Source organism: Elaeis guineensis, chromosome 2 (genome assembly GCF_000442705.2).
Source record: "Elaeis guineensis isolate ETL-2024a chromosome 2, EG11, whole genome shotgun sequence".
Taxonomy (NCBI): Eukaryota; Viridiplantae; Streptophyta; class Magnoliopsida; order Arecales; family Arecaceae; genus Elaeis; species Elaeis guineensis.
This window is the reverse complement of record NC_025994.2, coordinates 10,730,559-10,747,076: the sequence shown is the minus strand read 5'-3', so window position 1 is coordinate 10,747,076 and position 16,518 is coordinate 10,730,559. Positions and strand designations below refer to the sequence as shown.

The 16,518-nt window shown below is 37.1% G+C and overlaps 2 protein-coding genes across 2 annotated transcripts; both read left to right on the top strand.

Annotated features, from left to right (window-relative positions):
• Nucleotides 1-7,168: 7,168 nt before the first annotated feature.
• LOC140855565 (uncharacterized) lies at nt 7,169-15,777 on the top strand. The gene is made up of 10 exons (XM_073251559.1): nt 7,169-7,295; nt 7,380-7,497; nt 9,293-9,355; nt 13,774-13,965; nt 14,049-14,293; nt 14,373-14,576; nt 14,679-14,771; nt 14,932-15,033; nt 15,127-15,486; nt 15,587-15,777. Exons 4-10 carry the CDS (start codon nt 13,782-13,784, stop codon nt 15,662-15,664), a joined length of 1,266 nt encoding a protein of 421 aa, XP_073107660.1. The 5' UTR covers nt 7,169-7,295; nt 7,380-7,497; nt 9,293-9,355; nt 13,774-13,781; the 3' UTR covers nt 15,665-15,777.
• On the top strand, nt 10,611-12,964 carry LOC140855566 (uncharacterized). Its single transcript, XM_073251560.1, has 2 exons — nt 10,611-12,779; nt 12,864-12,964. The coding sequence occupies exon 1, from the start codon at nt 10,644-10,646 to the stop codon at nt 11,730-11,732; it is 1,089 nt and encodes a 362-aa protein (XP_073107661.1). The 5' UTR covers nt 10,611-10,643; the 3' UTR covers nt 11,733-12,779; nt 12,864-12,964.
• Nucleotides 15,778-16,518: the final 741 nt, after the last annotated feature.

The following is a 16,518-nucleotide window of genomic DNA, read 5'->3' as shown; positions in this document are numbered from 1 at the left end:
AGTAGGTTTATTGTAGAAATAGGATATGCATCTAGATAGAATCTATCATCCTTGATAGATAAGGAAGATGGTCCTATATAATTTATGAGATTGAGTTCAGAAATTCTTGACCAAGACAGTATGAATAGTGGAAAGGAGTTTCTACATACTTCACATCAGGAACTCAAGTTGAATAAATCCTACATATGACAGATGTTGTGATTTGATGAGTAATCCATAATTTTCATCTTGTCGGAATCCTGATAGAAGGACTGTATCACATGATAACTATACCTAGAGGTTCATTTCATTTCATTCTGCTGGCCTACTACCATATGCTGCTAGATATTATCGATAGATTATGAGACCCACAGAAAATTAAATAGATGATTGGATGATTCTTTGATGGAAAAGAATTTGAAATATTTCAATCCTTTGAAAAGAGTTTCAATGATGTTGTGATAGAGATCACAATATAACTTACCACTAGACAGAATAAAATCTATAGGATCATACACAAAAAGAGTTTGAGACTAATCAGATGGTTGGAATCCAAAATTATCACTATGATTGATAATTGAATTAATTTATAATTGTTACAAATAGCAAAGATTTAATTGCTAAAGGTTAGCAAGTTTGAGGAAGGACTCATGTGCAAATGTTGCATGTCTTAATTTGATTGGATCAAACTAATTCAAATTGAATCAAATAAAGATTTGGGTTTCATTGAATTGGGGTCAAGGCTTGGATTAAATTGGGCTTAGGTCACATACAACCAAATAAGTTTGGATGTATTAGGTGTGTGACACCTAAGTCTAGCCTAATTGATTTTGACTTGATCTTGGACCAGTCAATCTAATCCACTCTCAGAGTTTCTTGAATAAAACCCTAGGCACCACAAGAGGGAGCAAATGGGGCGCCACATCTAGGGTTTGTGAAATTCTAGCCGTCCAAGCCAAACATGGAAGTTTGTTGGTTGATTTAAGTGGGGCAGTAACACTGGGATTCTCTCCTTAGAGTCCTAGCCATCGGAGACTCTTTTGGATGATTTATTTCCAAAAAAACTTAGGGCGCCTCTTTAGAATTTTGTTCCTATAAATATGTGGCCAAACCCCAAGGGTTTATGAGCTCCCATGCCCCATAAGATTCTCTTTGCTCTTAGGTTGCCACCCCCTCTTCCTCTTCCTCTCTTCTCCATGCCCAAGGGCAGTTGTTGAAATCCAATTTCAACAAAGAAGTTCTTGAAGAAGTTCTAGTCTTGTTATATTTCTCTAAGAGTTGAGAAGAATCTTCCATCAAGCAAGAATTCCATAAGAGAGCTAGCACCCCGGAGAATCAGATTATTGCAGATCAGCCCTCTAACTCCATGTGGATATCCATAGAGATCTGACACTTGTGTGGTTGTATATAATAAAAAAAATAAATCCACGATCATTAGTTATAGTTGTAACACCCCGGTCCAGAATCAACCACAGCCAATAAAAAAAAAAAAAAAACAAAGGAGGAGGAAGACTCCTAGTCGGAGTCTTCTTCCTTCACGATTCCGGCAAAATCGGACTCAAAGAGTCCGGCTAGGGTAGGAAACCTCCAGTATAAAGATCCTCCGTCCTCTCTTAGGAAATTACAACAAAAATTTTGAGGAAAATCGAGAGATTTGAGAAATTTTTTCAAAGGTTACCGTGGGTGGTTGATCGGAAGAAAGGGGGTCGTCGGAGCTTTCTTTGGACGGCGGAACAAGGTATTCCTCTTTTCCTTTTTATTCTCCGATCATCGATGTTTTTGGGAAGCCGGCGAGGTGCCGGTTCGGGCTCAAACAGGGATACCCTGTTTGTGTGATCTTTTTCCTTTTCTGCCGCCGGCAACAGGGACGGTGGCACTGTCACCGACAGGGTAGCACCGCCGACGTCGGGACGTTGCCGGAAAGGGTGGCCGGAGGTGGCTCACCTGGCTGGATATGGGAGAGGCGCTCGGAAAGAGCGCGGGTTCTCTGTTTTTGACCGCGGGAAGAAGGAGAAGAAGAAGAAAAGAAAAGAAAAGAAAAAGGGAAAAGAAAAGAAAAGAAAAAGGAAAAAGAAAAAGAAAAAGAAAAGAAAAAGGAAAAAGAAAAGAAAAAAAAAGGAAAAAGAGAAAGAGAAAAATAAAAATAAAAATAAAATAAAAAAAAGAAGAAGAGAGAAAAATCTTTTCTCTCTCCTCTCTCTACCTTCTCTCTCTACATTCTCTCTCTCTAGATTCTCTCTCTAGACTTTTCTCTCTCTTACGGATTTTGTCTCTCTAGGATCTTTTCTTCCTCTCTGATTGCATCATGAACCCTAGGATATATTTGAATTAAAAATATGATGAATTGAGGTTGCTCCGAAATTCATGCGGTGGTCTGATTCCAGTCCGATCCTATTCGAAATTTGTAACACTTGATTCATATTGAGTCACCCTGATAGGACCTCTAATGATCTCGATCATAAGTGCCTCATCGGAAGGATACGAAGGTTTCTCTCTCCACTTTCTCTCTCTACTTTCTCTCTCTAGAATTTTCTCTCTCTTCATGGATTTTCTCTCTCTAGAAGTCTTATGGATCAGTGAAGGATCTAGATACTTAGGTAAATCCTAGATTTGTGTTATCAGATCGATTATCGGTAATTTTCTCCATATGTGATTTTTATATTGATCAGGGTTACGAAGAGATGATCATCTGCAAATGATATCGAGTGGAATATTTTGTTAAAGAAATTCATAAATCAAAGAAGAACATCGATTTCTGTGTTTGGATCAGTCACCGGTAAAGGTAAGAATCCCTGTACATGATCACTATTATATATATGCTATTTTACTGTTGATCTTGCATCGTTGGTTTTGCATCGTCGGATTTGAGATCGATGAATTTATTATACCTGAGATACTGTTATTTGATTTTGAGCATGAGTATGTATGTCAATATATATATGTATCAGAGATTGATGGCATGATTATATGGATATGACATATCTGAATTGATCATAATGCAAGTCAGAATTGATTTGATGAAATCAACACATAATGATTTAATGAAAAGAAAGAGATATATGGTATGGACTAGCCTTGTCATGTGGAACAGCCGGCCAGGAGCTTATGCCTGGGACAGTCCGCCAGGAGCTTATGCCTGGGACAGCCCCCACTGGCTTACAGGTGGATCAGCCGGCCAGGAGCTCATGCCTGGGACAGCCCGTCAGGAGCTTATGCCTGGGACAGCCTCTCACGGGCTTTGGTACGTGGGACAGCCGGCCAGGAGCTCATCCTGGGACAGTCTTGAAAGACTTTTTAAGTGGATTCGATCCAGATGATGACTGAGGTATAGAATTGGATAGTCCAGAACCAGAAAGAAAAGGTTAAAAATCATGTGATTATGAAAGGAGAAATGAAAGATAAGACATGAAATAATTGTTGAACAAAAGTATTTTACTTGTTAACATATGATGATGCATCTATTTTGACAAGACAGAAAATTTATGAATGTTTGCATTATTCTGGACATTGAACATGAGATTTTATATTTTATTGCTTATCCTTATTTTCAGACTATATTACTATATCAGTGTGATATGGGAATTCTTACTGGGCTGTAAAGCTCACACCCCTTTATCTTTCTTTTCTTCTCAGAGTTACAAGATGTCCATGGTTGGCTATGGTATGGATTTGTGAGTGAGCGGATGCATAGATAGAGTACCGTTGATACTTGATCAGAGAATTGAAGGAATGTTAATTGTAATTATGCAAGTTTTATGAATTATTGTTGAAATTAAATATTATGGTTGATAAGATTGTAATGATTTAATTTGGTCTTGCATATTCTTTAGAGCTTGCTCTAAGGAGTGTGCGGCCATCACGTATCCGACCCGGGTGTTGGATTCGGGGCGTGACAATAGTGTTCATCTACTCATGCAAAGGTATAATAGAAAAGTTATTTTCTTATTATTATTCTATTCCTTTCTTCCATGTACATTAGGATTTTAATTATAGGTTTTCTCTTTCATATGATGGATTGGGTAGTTTTAATTTTATTGTGCATGTTAAATAGATTAGATCTATTTTTCTTCTCTACTAACTGTATTAATTACTAAGATTAATTAAATTCATATGATATTTTATTTTAATTAATTTGATTAATTAAAATATATATGAGATGTTGAATGTATGTCCTAGAAGCCAGATTGATGAATACTTATAAAATATTCTTAGGACATAATTTATAAATTGATTTTTATATTAATAAAATTGAATTATTTTTATTCATATTATATTTAATAATGTTTGTGAATCATCCATTGGGTTAATGAGTATAATGACACATATTCTCAAGAGTTGAGAATTTGAGACGTATTATTATAGTTAACTCATAGATTGCTTCCAATCGTAGGATCATTATGAGGATAGTGATCGATTCAGAAGATTGGTGTATGATCGCTCTCTTTGGATAGATGAGTCTTAAATCTATGATATAGAGACACCAGAATAAAAGTACAGGTACTTATTAAGAATAAAGGTACCGAGCGTAATTATTTACGAGCAGTCATAAGGATATCTATCTTCTTGTCAATGACATGCTCATAGCTATGGTTGTGTGTTTAGTTCTTTAATCTGAGCTACATCGACCATTCATCTTAAGGATGCTGTAGTCTGACTACATCATAACTCGATCTCCTAGCCATATAGAGCCTTGAGGTGTATGTTGGCTACAATATGTTTCTTGTAAGAATTGAGTTGCACCAAAATAGGATCTATCAACCTTAGTAGAGGAGTGTCCTATGAAGATCATGAGATTGAGTCCTAAAGTCTATGGTCATAGCAGTGTGAAAGATAGAAAAGTATTTCTATTGAATTTCATATTGGACTTGAATCAAATAATTTTATCATATCACAGGAATGAAGTTTGATAAGTTAACCTTGACCTCGATCCTGTCAGGACTCACGATAGAAAAATCGGATCACATGATAACTGTACCTAAAGATTCTTTTTCAGTTCTGATGGATTATCATTGCATTCTGTTAGGTGTTACTAGTAGATTGTGGGATCAATTAGAATTATTTTGATGATCGATAATTTTAATTGACTGAATTGAAAAGAGTTTCAATCTATTGAAAAGTGTTTCGATGATGTTGCTAAAAGAAATCACAACATGTCCCATTACTATATAGAATTGAATCTATGAGGTTACACAATAAAGGATATTGATCTAGGATTGCTTAATTGGACTCAATTGATCTAATTGGGTCTAAGACAATCATGCTAGCACTTGATTAGACCCAAGTTTCTCCTGGATTGGATTTTCTATCAGATAGGATTTAGCCTAATCAAGTTAAGCTCTTAATTAAGCACCAATTGTTAGTTGCAATTAACTTCATTTGGTTGAATTTGAATTTGATTCAAATTTTCTCGAGTGGTTGGATGGGATAAAAAAGAGGGGTGCCAAGTGTTGGCACGCCCCTCATTTCTAGATGACTTCTAGAGAGAGAAGGGATGCATGCCCCTTCTGGATGAAATCCAGAGGCGTGTGCCCCATGTGGATAAGGATAAGTGGATAGGAGGTTGTCCAGTTGAATTCAAAGATTAAATTTGAAATGTTCAAATTTAAACCAAGTTGTTGGCATAATGTCTACTTGAATTTTGAATGGATTAAATCCTTTCACACTTTGTCAGATTTCTAGTGTAATTGTTACACGAATAAATAAGAGAAGAAAAGGGCTTCAGTCCTCATTTTTTGCATGAAGAAACATAAGGGCCAATGCCCTTATGGATAAGAAGGATGGGACGGCCTATTTGAATTGAGAATTCAAATGGGAGCCATTCCTAATTGGTTAGATTAAGGTTTGGGTCTATAAAAGGACCCCTTACTGTTGGGTTCAGTATCCAATTCCACATGCCAAGAGTAGGCTACTGCCATATCTCATGCCCAAAGGAGTTGGGCTGATCTTTGAAGCGCGCTTGAAGGATTTCAGGCACCATCCAACTGAAGGAAGAAGAAAGGCTACGACAAGTATTGATCTGACTGCCCCAGAGATAAATTCATCGTTGATCAAGGGCCATTAGATCTACCTTGGAGAAGGTGAATCAGATTTGGAGAAAGAGTCCTAGATAAAGGTCCGAGTGGATACCTATAAAGATCGGACATATATGCGGCTCAATAGCGGACCTCGACAAAATCACGATCATCAAATTATGGAGATCGTCTACCCATGCAAGGTGATGTGTCATCCTTATTATTATTTGCATGCTAATTTATCATGCTTAATATCTGATTTAGATCTATGCCTTGCATGCCAGATCAGATCGAAAATTTTTGAATTCCACTGCCTCTGATCCAAACCGATCTAGTGTGGCAATCCGATCCTTCAACTGATATCAAAGTCAGGTTGTATGGATCATAAATCTAAATCAGATCTGATCTGATTTAGATGTAATCTGAAGTAGTGATCAAATCTAAAAATATTAGATTAGATCTAACTTTCAGCATGATTAGATAGATCTAAAAGTAGTTTAGATTTGATTGCCAGCATGCTTTTAGACTAGATCTATTTTGATATATGAGATATATGTGTAAATCTAGGTTAAAATCTAAGTAGCCAAGTACTCTAATTGGATTTATCATCAAGCCATTCAGTCATAAGAGAAAGTAAGAATTAAAATCTCTCTCTTGTCCAATCAAAGTGTTCTCTTAGGATATGTAGGGGTGCCGTGTGATTACATCCCATAAAGCACTACAACGAAAAGGGTATGTAGCGACAGTTTTTTGCCGACGCTTTTGGAAAGCGTCGGCAAGTTGCACAGACCTGCCGACGCTTTTTAAAAGCGTCGTCGTTTAACGACGCTTAAAAGCGTCGGCGTTGAACGCCGACGCTTTTAGCAAAAGCGTCGTCAAATAAAGCAAATGCCGACGCTTTTGTACAGTAATTTACGACGCTAAAAAGCGTCGATAGGTTCGTTTAATACCCTTCTTCCCCCGTGCCCTAATCCATCTACCGCCGCCCTTTCCATCCTTAATTTCTTCCGCCGACCCCGTCTCATCTCCGCCGCCGGCACCGCGCCCGCCGTCCACGCGCATCCGCCGTCCACGGCTCACCGTCGTTTGCCGCTCCCCTCTGCTGCCGCGTCCGTCGACGCCGCACCCGCGCTGTCGAAGCCGTACACCGTCCGTTGGAAGCAGCCACCCCACCGGCCCTCCTCCCCTCCCCCCTCCCGGCGGCCATCTTCCCATCACGATTCCCTTCGATTGCCGTGCACTTTTGCTTGGATTTTGTTTGGCGCAGACTGATTCGTGTTCGACCGATTCAATTTCGGCCCAAAGGTTCGGTCTCTCTCTCTCTCCCCCTCCCTCCTTCCCTGTGTCATGACCGGTAATCGCATCTAATATGTGTTTACCATTTCTCAGAGCGGAAATCCTCTCCGTCATCGAACATCGACGCGGTCTCCGGTCGATCCAGCTCCAGCATCGGATCCACCGCCTGGAAACCCCAGAATCCGAGAAATCCGCAAATCGAATCCTCAAGGTGATGAGATATCCGTGGATTCTGGTATAATTCCCTTGTTCTTTAGTATTTCTTCTTAATTAGTTGATATTGTGGAGCTTGGAAGCTCGAAATTAGGGTTCTTTATATTTAGAAAGACGGACAGAGGATTTACATTGCGAGTTCTTCTCTTTGGAGCTCCGAATTTGGTCTAGAATTCTTTGCTGTGGATGCTAGGTTTTAGGGAGTGTGAGGAGATCTTCACATGACTGGTTTTGATACGCCTAGGTCTAGGAAAGTGAGAGAGTTCTTCTCTGTTGAAATTTGATGGTGCAAGTTGTCCATCAATTGGTTTCTCTCTGTGCATGTCCATGTCTGCCTTGTGCATGTGCGATGTGCATGTGACTCATCTTCCATTTCAAGTAGGTGTGTATTCTGCAGTATGGTTCATGTTGCCCGTATCGGCTTATATAGAAAGTTTGATCCGGTAGTTGCTGACTAGTTTGGGCCGGCAATGGGTCATAAAAGGATTCCAAAACCCTTTATTTGGGTTCATTTTCATCTAATGCAAGAGAGGGAGATGGGATAATTTTATACCAAATCTTATGATTCTAATTTACTGGAGATGTGCTACCATGATGTTGTGATACACATTGCTATTTAATGCCTATATAGCGCTAATGTAGAACGAAAGATGAAAGGATACACTGCCTAATATAAGGAAAACAAATAATGAACTTTTGGAGTTATCTGTATTTCGTAGTTTTTTTCTTTTGTAACGAAATGCAAATGCTAATATTATGATCTTCTAGAGTTACACCTTCATAATATTCTAGTTAAAAACAATATGACGTTATTAGTGCTGCATGGTTTTCTTTCACAAAACCTGGCGTCCTAAATCCATGTTTTCTTTCATTTTGAAACAAGTATGATGTTAGCAGTGTTGTGTTTTGATTATTTTGTGATTACTTGAGCATGACTCATCTATTTGTCATTATGTTACTTTCTGTGGATGATGTTATTTAGTCTCTTTGGATCAATGATAGTATTATTATATTTCATTTTGGCCTGTTTCAACCTTCCTGCTGTAAATCATACTTTAATCTTGTTTAGCATCCGTCATCATGTCATGCTCTAAATACATGAAACCTTGAATTCATTAATGAAAGTTTTTTTACTGCAATGTTTATGAAGTGTGGTGAAATTTATCCTGACATTTTAGGATGGACCCTGAAAATCTCTTTGATCGGTGAGTATGTTGCTCTTCTTGCTACCAATCCCCCTTACTTATGCTTCTGCATCTATTTTTCACTCACTCTGTCTTCCAGAATCTTCTCTGTGTTTGTTTCCTCTGATCAATGGCATGCTTATATATAGTTCTTTTGAAGTTTCTATTTTACTGTGCTTGTGCAAGGATTATAATGCAAATATGTGTAACAGGAAAATTTTGATTTAGTGAGTAGGCTTGTACTTCATGTATGTCTGTGCTCCAAATTATGCAAGTCATACTCTTTTGGATTTGGTGGTTAACAACTGGTTGTACATGATCAATTTACAACCAGTTATCAAATATCAAATATGGTAAACCTGTGTAGCATAAAATAAATGATATAGAGCTAGATCAATTTACAACCACACCCTCTTAGTATCTCTCTACGAGGTTCACCCGAAAATATGTAGTACAATTAATTAAGGTTGTGATACATGGTTGATGAATGGATAATTTCATAGTTTCATGAATCCTGATCGATTGCTTATCTGACATGTGGCGCTCGTTATGTGGCTGGACCCTGATATCGTGTGGCCTACGTTATCCTTATCTTCGTGACTGATGAAGACTAAGCATCTGGATTAAGCTGGGCCAAGTTTCTTTGTCCACTACTCCCCAAGTTAATATCAGGTATTAAATCAAATTAATTATGAATTAATTTTAAAAAAAATTACATTGCATCGAAACATAGACCCGTCTTTTGATTAATGTACATATTCTATTATATCCGTACATTTATTTATTTTTGTACGGATAAAAGAATTATGTACATTGATCAATTGATTGTCCAGTATGGACAGTTTGGAAAATGTGAGTAATTCTATAGGTCATTACCATAATCAAATGGTATGCTGAGAGGTTTGGAAAAAATTTCGGATGGTATTTTCCTTTTGTTCTTCCTATACGGAAGAACTAAGGGGAAATGCTGCCGAAATTTTTTTCGGCTCTTGTTGCATATCATTTGATTTTTGTAATTGACCTATAGAATTAATACATTTTCTGAATGGGATAGGACCTTCTTTACCTATTAGTTGATGATAGCAAGCATTTACTATGTAAACTTTATCTAGCTGTTATTTTTTTGGATTTTATGAAATGACTGATATTTTTTACTCATTGCATTAATATAGATTGTATAATTTTTTTTTATTTTTAGATAAATTGCAAGTTCGGTCAGTTTTATCCTACAATGGACAAAAGTTGGATAAATAAACCAAGGAATAGTAAAGAATATTTAGATGGAGTTCATGACTTCATTAAATTTGGTATGGAGAAAAGTAGTTTGAATGGAAAGATTTTATGTCCATGTCGGAAATGTGTAAATAGTTCTTCTTTAGATCCACAAAATGTTGAAGAACATTTGGTATGGAATGGTTTTTTAAGAGGTTATACCGACTGGATTTTTCATGGAGAATCTATGTTGCCATCATCATGTAACCAACCCCTGACTCATTGCGGATCCACTAGCCTAGAAGACAATTCTGCAAGAGATGATGATATAAGGGGTTTGATAACAGATGCTTTTGGATTTGATGTTCAAAATTTAGGAGAATCCAGTAGTATACAAGAAACAGTTGGGATGTTTGATGGATGTACGCATACGGAACGTATGCATGTTGAGGAGCCCATACATACATCTAATGATGAGACAGCTCGTTATCACACCTTAATGAAAGATGCAGACGAAGAATTATATCCGGGTTGTACAAAATTTTCTAAGATTTCTTTTCTTGTACATTTATTTCATATAAAATATTTGAATGGATGGTCTGGAAAGAGTTTTACCATGCTGCTCAAGTTATTAAAGGATGCATTTCCAGAAAGCACTCGTTTACCACCATCGAATTATGAAGCCAAGAAAGTAGTAAAGGAATTGGATCTTGGATACGAAAAGATTCATAGTTGTCCGAAAGATTGTATGTTATATCGGGGTGAAAATGCTAATCAAGAGTCATGCAATGTATGTGGATCTTCAAGATGGATAACACAAAAAGAAGATCGAGATGATGTACTGAATGAATTGGATGCAACGCGGAGTAAAAAGAAACCGACCAAGGTATTGCGTTACTTTCCTCTTATACCTAGATTGAAAAGGATTTATGCATCATCAAAAACAGCTTCATCAATGAGATGGCATCATGAAGGACGTACAAAGGATGGAATGTTGAGACATCCAGCAGATAGTCTTCAATGGAAAGCATTTGATGATAGGCATCCTGATTTTGCCTCTGATGTTCGCAGTGTTAGGTTTGGCTTAGCTTCTGATGGCTTCAATCCATTTCGGACCCTGAGTTCTACCTACAGCACTTGGCCAGTCGTTTTGATACCTTACAATTTGCCACCGTGGATGTGCATGAAACAATCATCACTTATCTTGTCAATGGTTATTCCAGGAGATAAGGGTCCAGGCAATGATATTGATATTTTTCTACAGCCTTTGATAGAGGAATTGAAACAGTTGTGGGAGGGTGTTGATGCATTTGATGCTTCCAACGGCCAAACATTTAAACTACGGGCAGCTTTGTTATGGACTATTAATGATTTTCCAGCATATGCCAATTTATCTGGCTGGAGTACAAAGGGACGGGTCGCATGTCCTTGTTGTGGAGATTCAACACATTCAATTTGGTTAAAACATGGAGGTAAATTTTGTTACATGGGACATCGTCGATGGTTGGAAGCAAATCATCCGTTTCGATTTCAGAAAGATTTGTTTGATGGTACTATAGAATTGGGATGTGCCCCTATTCCACCTTCTGGAACTGATGTTCATAGACAAATGGATGGCATGAATTACAGCTATGGTAAGCACTCAAAGTCCTCTAAAAAAAGAGGAAGGGATGATGTTGAAAGCTCAGTGCACGAAGGGTTACCAGAGGAAGTCAGTATCAGTACTATAGATGCAGAGTTGTTTCAAGATCCAGACAATTATTTCGAGGATGAAAATGAGGAAGACACACAGATAGCATCTACACAACAGCCAAGTAAACATTTATGGAAAAAATGAAGTATCTTTTTTGACTTACCTTATTGGAAACATAATCTTATTCGGCACAATCTTGATGTCATGCATATAGAGAAGAATGTTTGCGATAATTTACTTGGAACATTTTTAAACCTTGATGGAAAGAGCAAAGATAACATGAAGGCACGTCTTGATTTAAAAGAAATGGGTATCCGACAGGAACTTCATCCTAAAATGCTTGCTAATGATAGAATTTATGTGCCTCCTGCATGTTACACAATGTCTGCTCGAGAAAAGGATAATTTTTTGGGAGTTTTGAAAAGTATCAAAGTACCCGATGGATATGCATCGAATATTTCACGATGTGTGCATCTAAAGGATCGAAAACTTTCAAATCTTAAAAGTCATGATGGTCACATATTGATGCAAGATATTTTTCCAATAGCTTTAAGATCGTCATTGCCGAAACAAGTTGTTACAATTGTACTTCGATTATCGTCATTCTTCAAGGCATTATGTTCCAAAGTTATTGATCCTCGGGAACTTGATCAGTTAGAATCGGATATTGCAATTACACTTTGCCAGATGGAAAAGATTTTTCCTCCTGGATTTTTCACTATTATGGTACATCTGCTCGTTCACCTAGCTTCAGAAGTTAAAGTTGGTGGACCGGTACATTATAGATGGATGTATCCTATTGAGAGGTATTATTACAAACCTTAAATCTTTTGATAATTTTATTAGAAACAACAGCATACTGATATTTTAATAAATATTTAATTCTTGAAGGTATCTTGTGCGTCTTAAAGATTATGTGCGAAATAGAGCCTATCCTGAAGGCTCGATTGCTGAAGCATATATTGCGGATGAATGTTTGACATTTTGTTCAAGATATCTTCAAGGTGTAGAGACTATTTTTAGTCGACCTCAACGGCATAATGACTTTGTGGAGAATGCAGAACTGTATAAGTTCTTAACTGCTGGAAAATTCTTGGGAAGAGGTGAAGGTATTGTACTTGATCAAAAATCCTTAGCACAAGCACATCGTTATGTGTTACTTCATAGTGACATAATATCTGACCATCGCAGGTTAGTATATTTAAAGAATGACATCAAAATTTAAATTTTATATTAGATATAATGTTCTAAATGATATATTTATATTTTATGCAGTGAATTTTTAATTTATCAGAGACGAGCCAATCATAACATTCGTCCTAATGCAAGGATTGAACAGCGATGGTTGGTCGAGTTATTCCCTATGTGGCTTTCGAATCAGGTGTGATTTATATTTAATTATTGAATATATTAATTTTTGATACATATTTAATATCAGATAACTCAACTGCACTTCGTCATATCATTTTTTGTTAGGTATCAAAGATGATGGAGACAAATAAGTCAGATGAACTAATAGCTCTTGCTCGAGGACCTAACAAGATTGTGAATAGATATAATGGTTTCATAATTAATGGCTTTAAATTTCATACTAGAGAACGGGAGAAATTTAGAAAAACACAGAATAGCGGTGTTATGGTGGAAGCGGATGGAAAATCCTATTATGGTGCACTTAAAGATATCTATGAGTTGGATTATTATGAAAAATTTAAAGTAGTACTGTTTAGATGTGATTGGATAGACATAAACTCACCAAGGGGTTTGAAACAAGATGCAAATGGATTTACACTTATAAATTTTTCAAGGTTGATACACACTGGTGTGTTATTGAAGGATGACCCATTCATTTTTTCATCTCAAGCTCGTCAAGTATTTTATGTACAAGACGCAAAAGATAAAGATTGGTTTACTGTCATCAAAACAAAACCTAGAGACTTATATGATATGGGAAACCAAGTGGAGGATGATGACGATGACACTTATACACAATGTATGCCCTACAATTTTGTGCCAGCTGATGATTTAAATGCTACGACGACGTTGGTTAGAACAGAATTCGAAGAAAACACTACTGCTTGATTGTTACTGGTAATAATTATTTATGATGTATATATTTTGCATTAATTATTATGTTATTTTACTCCATATATTAACTGATTCTACCTTTTATTTATATAAATGCTAGGTGACATCATGCGTCGCAGGGGACGATATGCTGGTGTGCAGTTCCAGTTTTCACAGACAGAGGCCGGTACGTCTTCTTCAGCACAGCAGCCTGAGGCCAGTTCAGCTGCACAGCATTCTGAGCCCTGTCCTTCATCATCAGCACAGCACGATCCTCCTGTTCATCAGCCAGATGATGAGATACACGTGCAGGGTATATATTGTCTTTCATGTAATTTTTTTTTATTTCATTTTATGTATATTTATGATATAGTTACTTTTATGTATTTTTTGCAGACGGATCCGGGAGAGTACGCCCCAGACGCGGACCCACAGTAGTACGAGATGTGTGGCAGATGCGTGAGGGCGAGAGGATTGTTGTGGAGTGCAATCAGCTAGGTCAGCCAATTAAGAAAGCTGCCTGCTTATTGACTTCATTTTTGGGGACTGTTGCTCGGAGGCCTCAGCTATGTCCGTTGGGCTATGCAAAATGGAATGACATGCTTCCAACGTACAAAGTTGAGCTCCTCCGAGTTATAGAGGTAATGAATTGATGTTCATACTGTATATTAATTGTTAATCATTTATATAATTTATTTCATTTAACATTTTTTTTTATAGAGCAAGTTTGTTCTCCCTCCATCCACTCATGATTTTGTAATGAAGTCTCTCAACCGCAAATGGAAAGAATATAAAGCACAATTGAAGAAGGACTATATGAGACAGGGTATGACAGAGGAGGAGGTTGCTAGGAATTGTCCTCCTGATGTACCCCCTCATCAGTGGATGGAGTTGGTTCATTACTGGTTCTCCGAGAGGGCACAGGTATATTATCTGTTTATTATCTTTTTTTCTTAAATATTTTATAAAAATATTAATTTTTATTATATATTGTATATATAACAAGTTCTTTACTTTATTTTACAGACTTATTCTGCTATTGGTAGAGCTGCACGAGCAGCTCAGTCTGTTCCTCATACATCGGGGTCGAAGAGTTATGCACGACTCCGACAGGAGTTTGTATGTTCCTTAAACTTTCATAATTAACTTTTAATTTTTATGTTCAAATATTTATATAACTAATATCATTATGTATCGTGGACCATGTCTGTATCATGATACTCATATATTTTTTTAAATTATCATAACTGTTTGCTTAAAATTGAAATTATTTGTGTAGGAGGATGAGCATGGGAGGGAACCCGGACAAGTGGAGTTTTACCGGATGACTCATACTCATCAGGATGGTACTTTTGTTCGAGATGAGTCGAGAGATTTATATGTACGGCATTGTTAATATTATATTTTTTGCAATGATTTAAATTTAATTTTGTTAGCTATTAATGTATAACTCTTGTTTTCAAAAAAAATACAGGAGAGGGCTACATCTCTCATTGCGGAGCGTGACGACGAGTCCGCAGCATCTACGCAGCAGAGCCGTATCGAGGCCGAGGTATTCACAGAGTTGATGGGACCAGAGCGCTACGGCCGAGTGAGGGATTATGGAGTAGGAGTCACCCCCACTCAGTTATCTGAGGTTAGTAGATATACGCAGCATGCTGCAACAGATGCTCAGGATTCACGCGTTCGCAGACTCGAGGCGGAGATACAGGAGATTAGACAGAGTCGTGCCGCTGAGATGGAGGAGATGCGACAGAGCCATGCCGAGATGCAGGCCATGAGGGGACAGATTGATCGCCTTACATCTTTATTAGAGATGTATGGTTCATCTCAGGTAAACACATAATATTAAATATATATTTTTGTATTAATTTAATGATTTATATATTTTATTTATAGATATGCAAATCATGCTTTTGATATATTTTTTGTAGGCTCCTGGCATATCAGGCACCCGTCGAGATAGCGGCACGTCACGTGGAGACAACGACGACCATCCGCCTGCAGATTGATGTTATTTTATTTTTGTTATATTTTTATATTTATTTATATTACTCTTGATTGTAATGGACGATTAGTACTTTATTTTTATTTATATAAAATATTATCTTTTGGTTTGATTAAATTTTCTATTTCAGCTTGCTTTTGATGTGAATGATGGTGATTGTACAGGTGTGAATGTGAATGTGGTGATTGTACATGTTTATTGTATTGTACAGGTGATGTGAATGATGGTGATTGTACAGGTGTGAATGTGAATGTGGTGATTGTACATGTTTATTGTATTGTACAGGTGTGATATGATTTCGTACAGGAATGTATTGTATTATTTTTTTTTTAAATAATATTTGTATTTTTTTTTTCCTCTTAAAACCTTTAACGACGCTTATAAGCGTCGTTAAATTTGTCTTTTGCGACGCTTTAAAGCGTCGTAAATTTTTACATTAACGACGCTTATAAGCGTCGTTAAATTTGTCTTTAACGACGCTTTAAAGCGTCGTAAATATTTACATTAACGACGCTTTAAAGCGTCGTTAAGACAAATTTAACGACGCTTTAAAGCGTCGTTAATGTAAATATTTACGACGCTTTAAAGCGTCGTTAAAAAATAACGACGCTTTTACAAAGCGTCGGCGATATTCGTCCCCACTCTTGCATAGTCGACGCTTTGCCGACGCTTTTCGAAGCGTCGTAAAGCCGAATAGCGACGCTTTAAAGCGTCGTTAATGACCATTAATAGCGTCGTTAATGGCCATTTTTCCTGTAGTGAAGAAGAATAGTGAAAGAAAAAATTTAATTTTCTGCAAAACTCTAGATCCAAAAATCTAGATTTTGATGTATAATTTAATTATTTAGATTTCAAAAT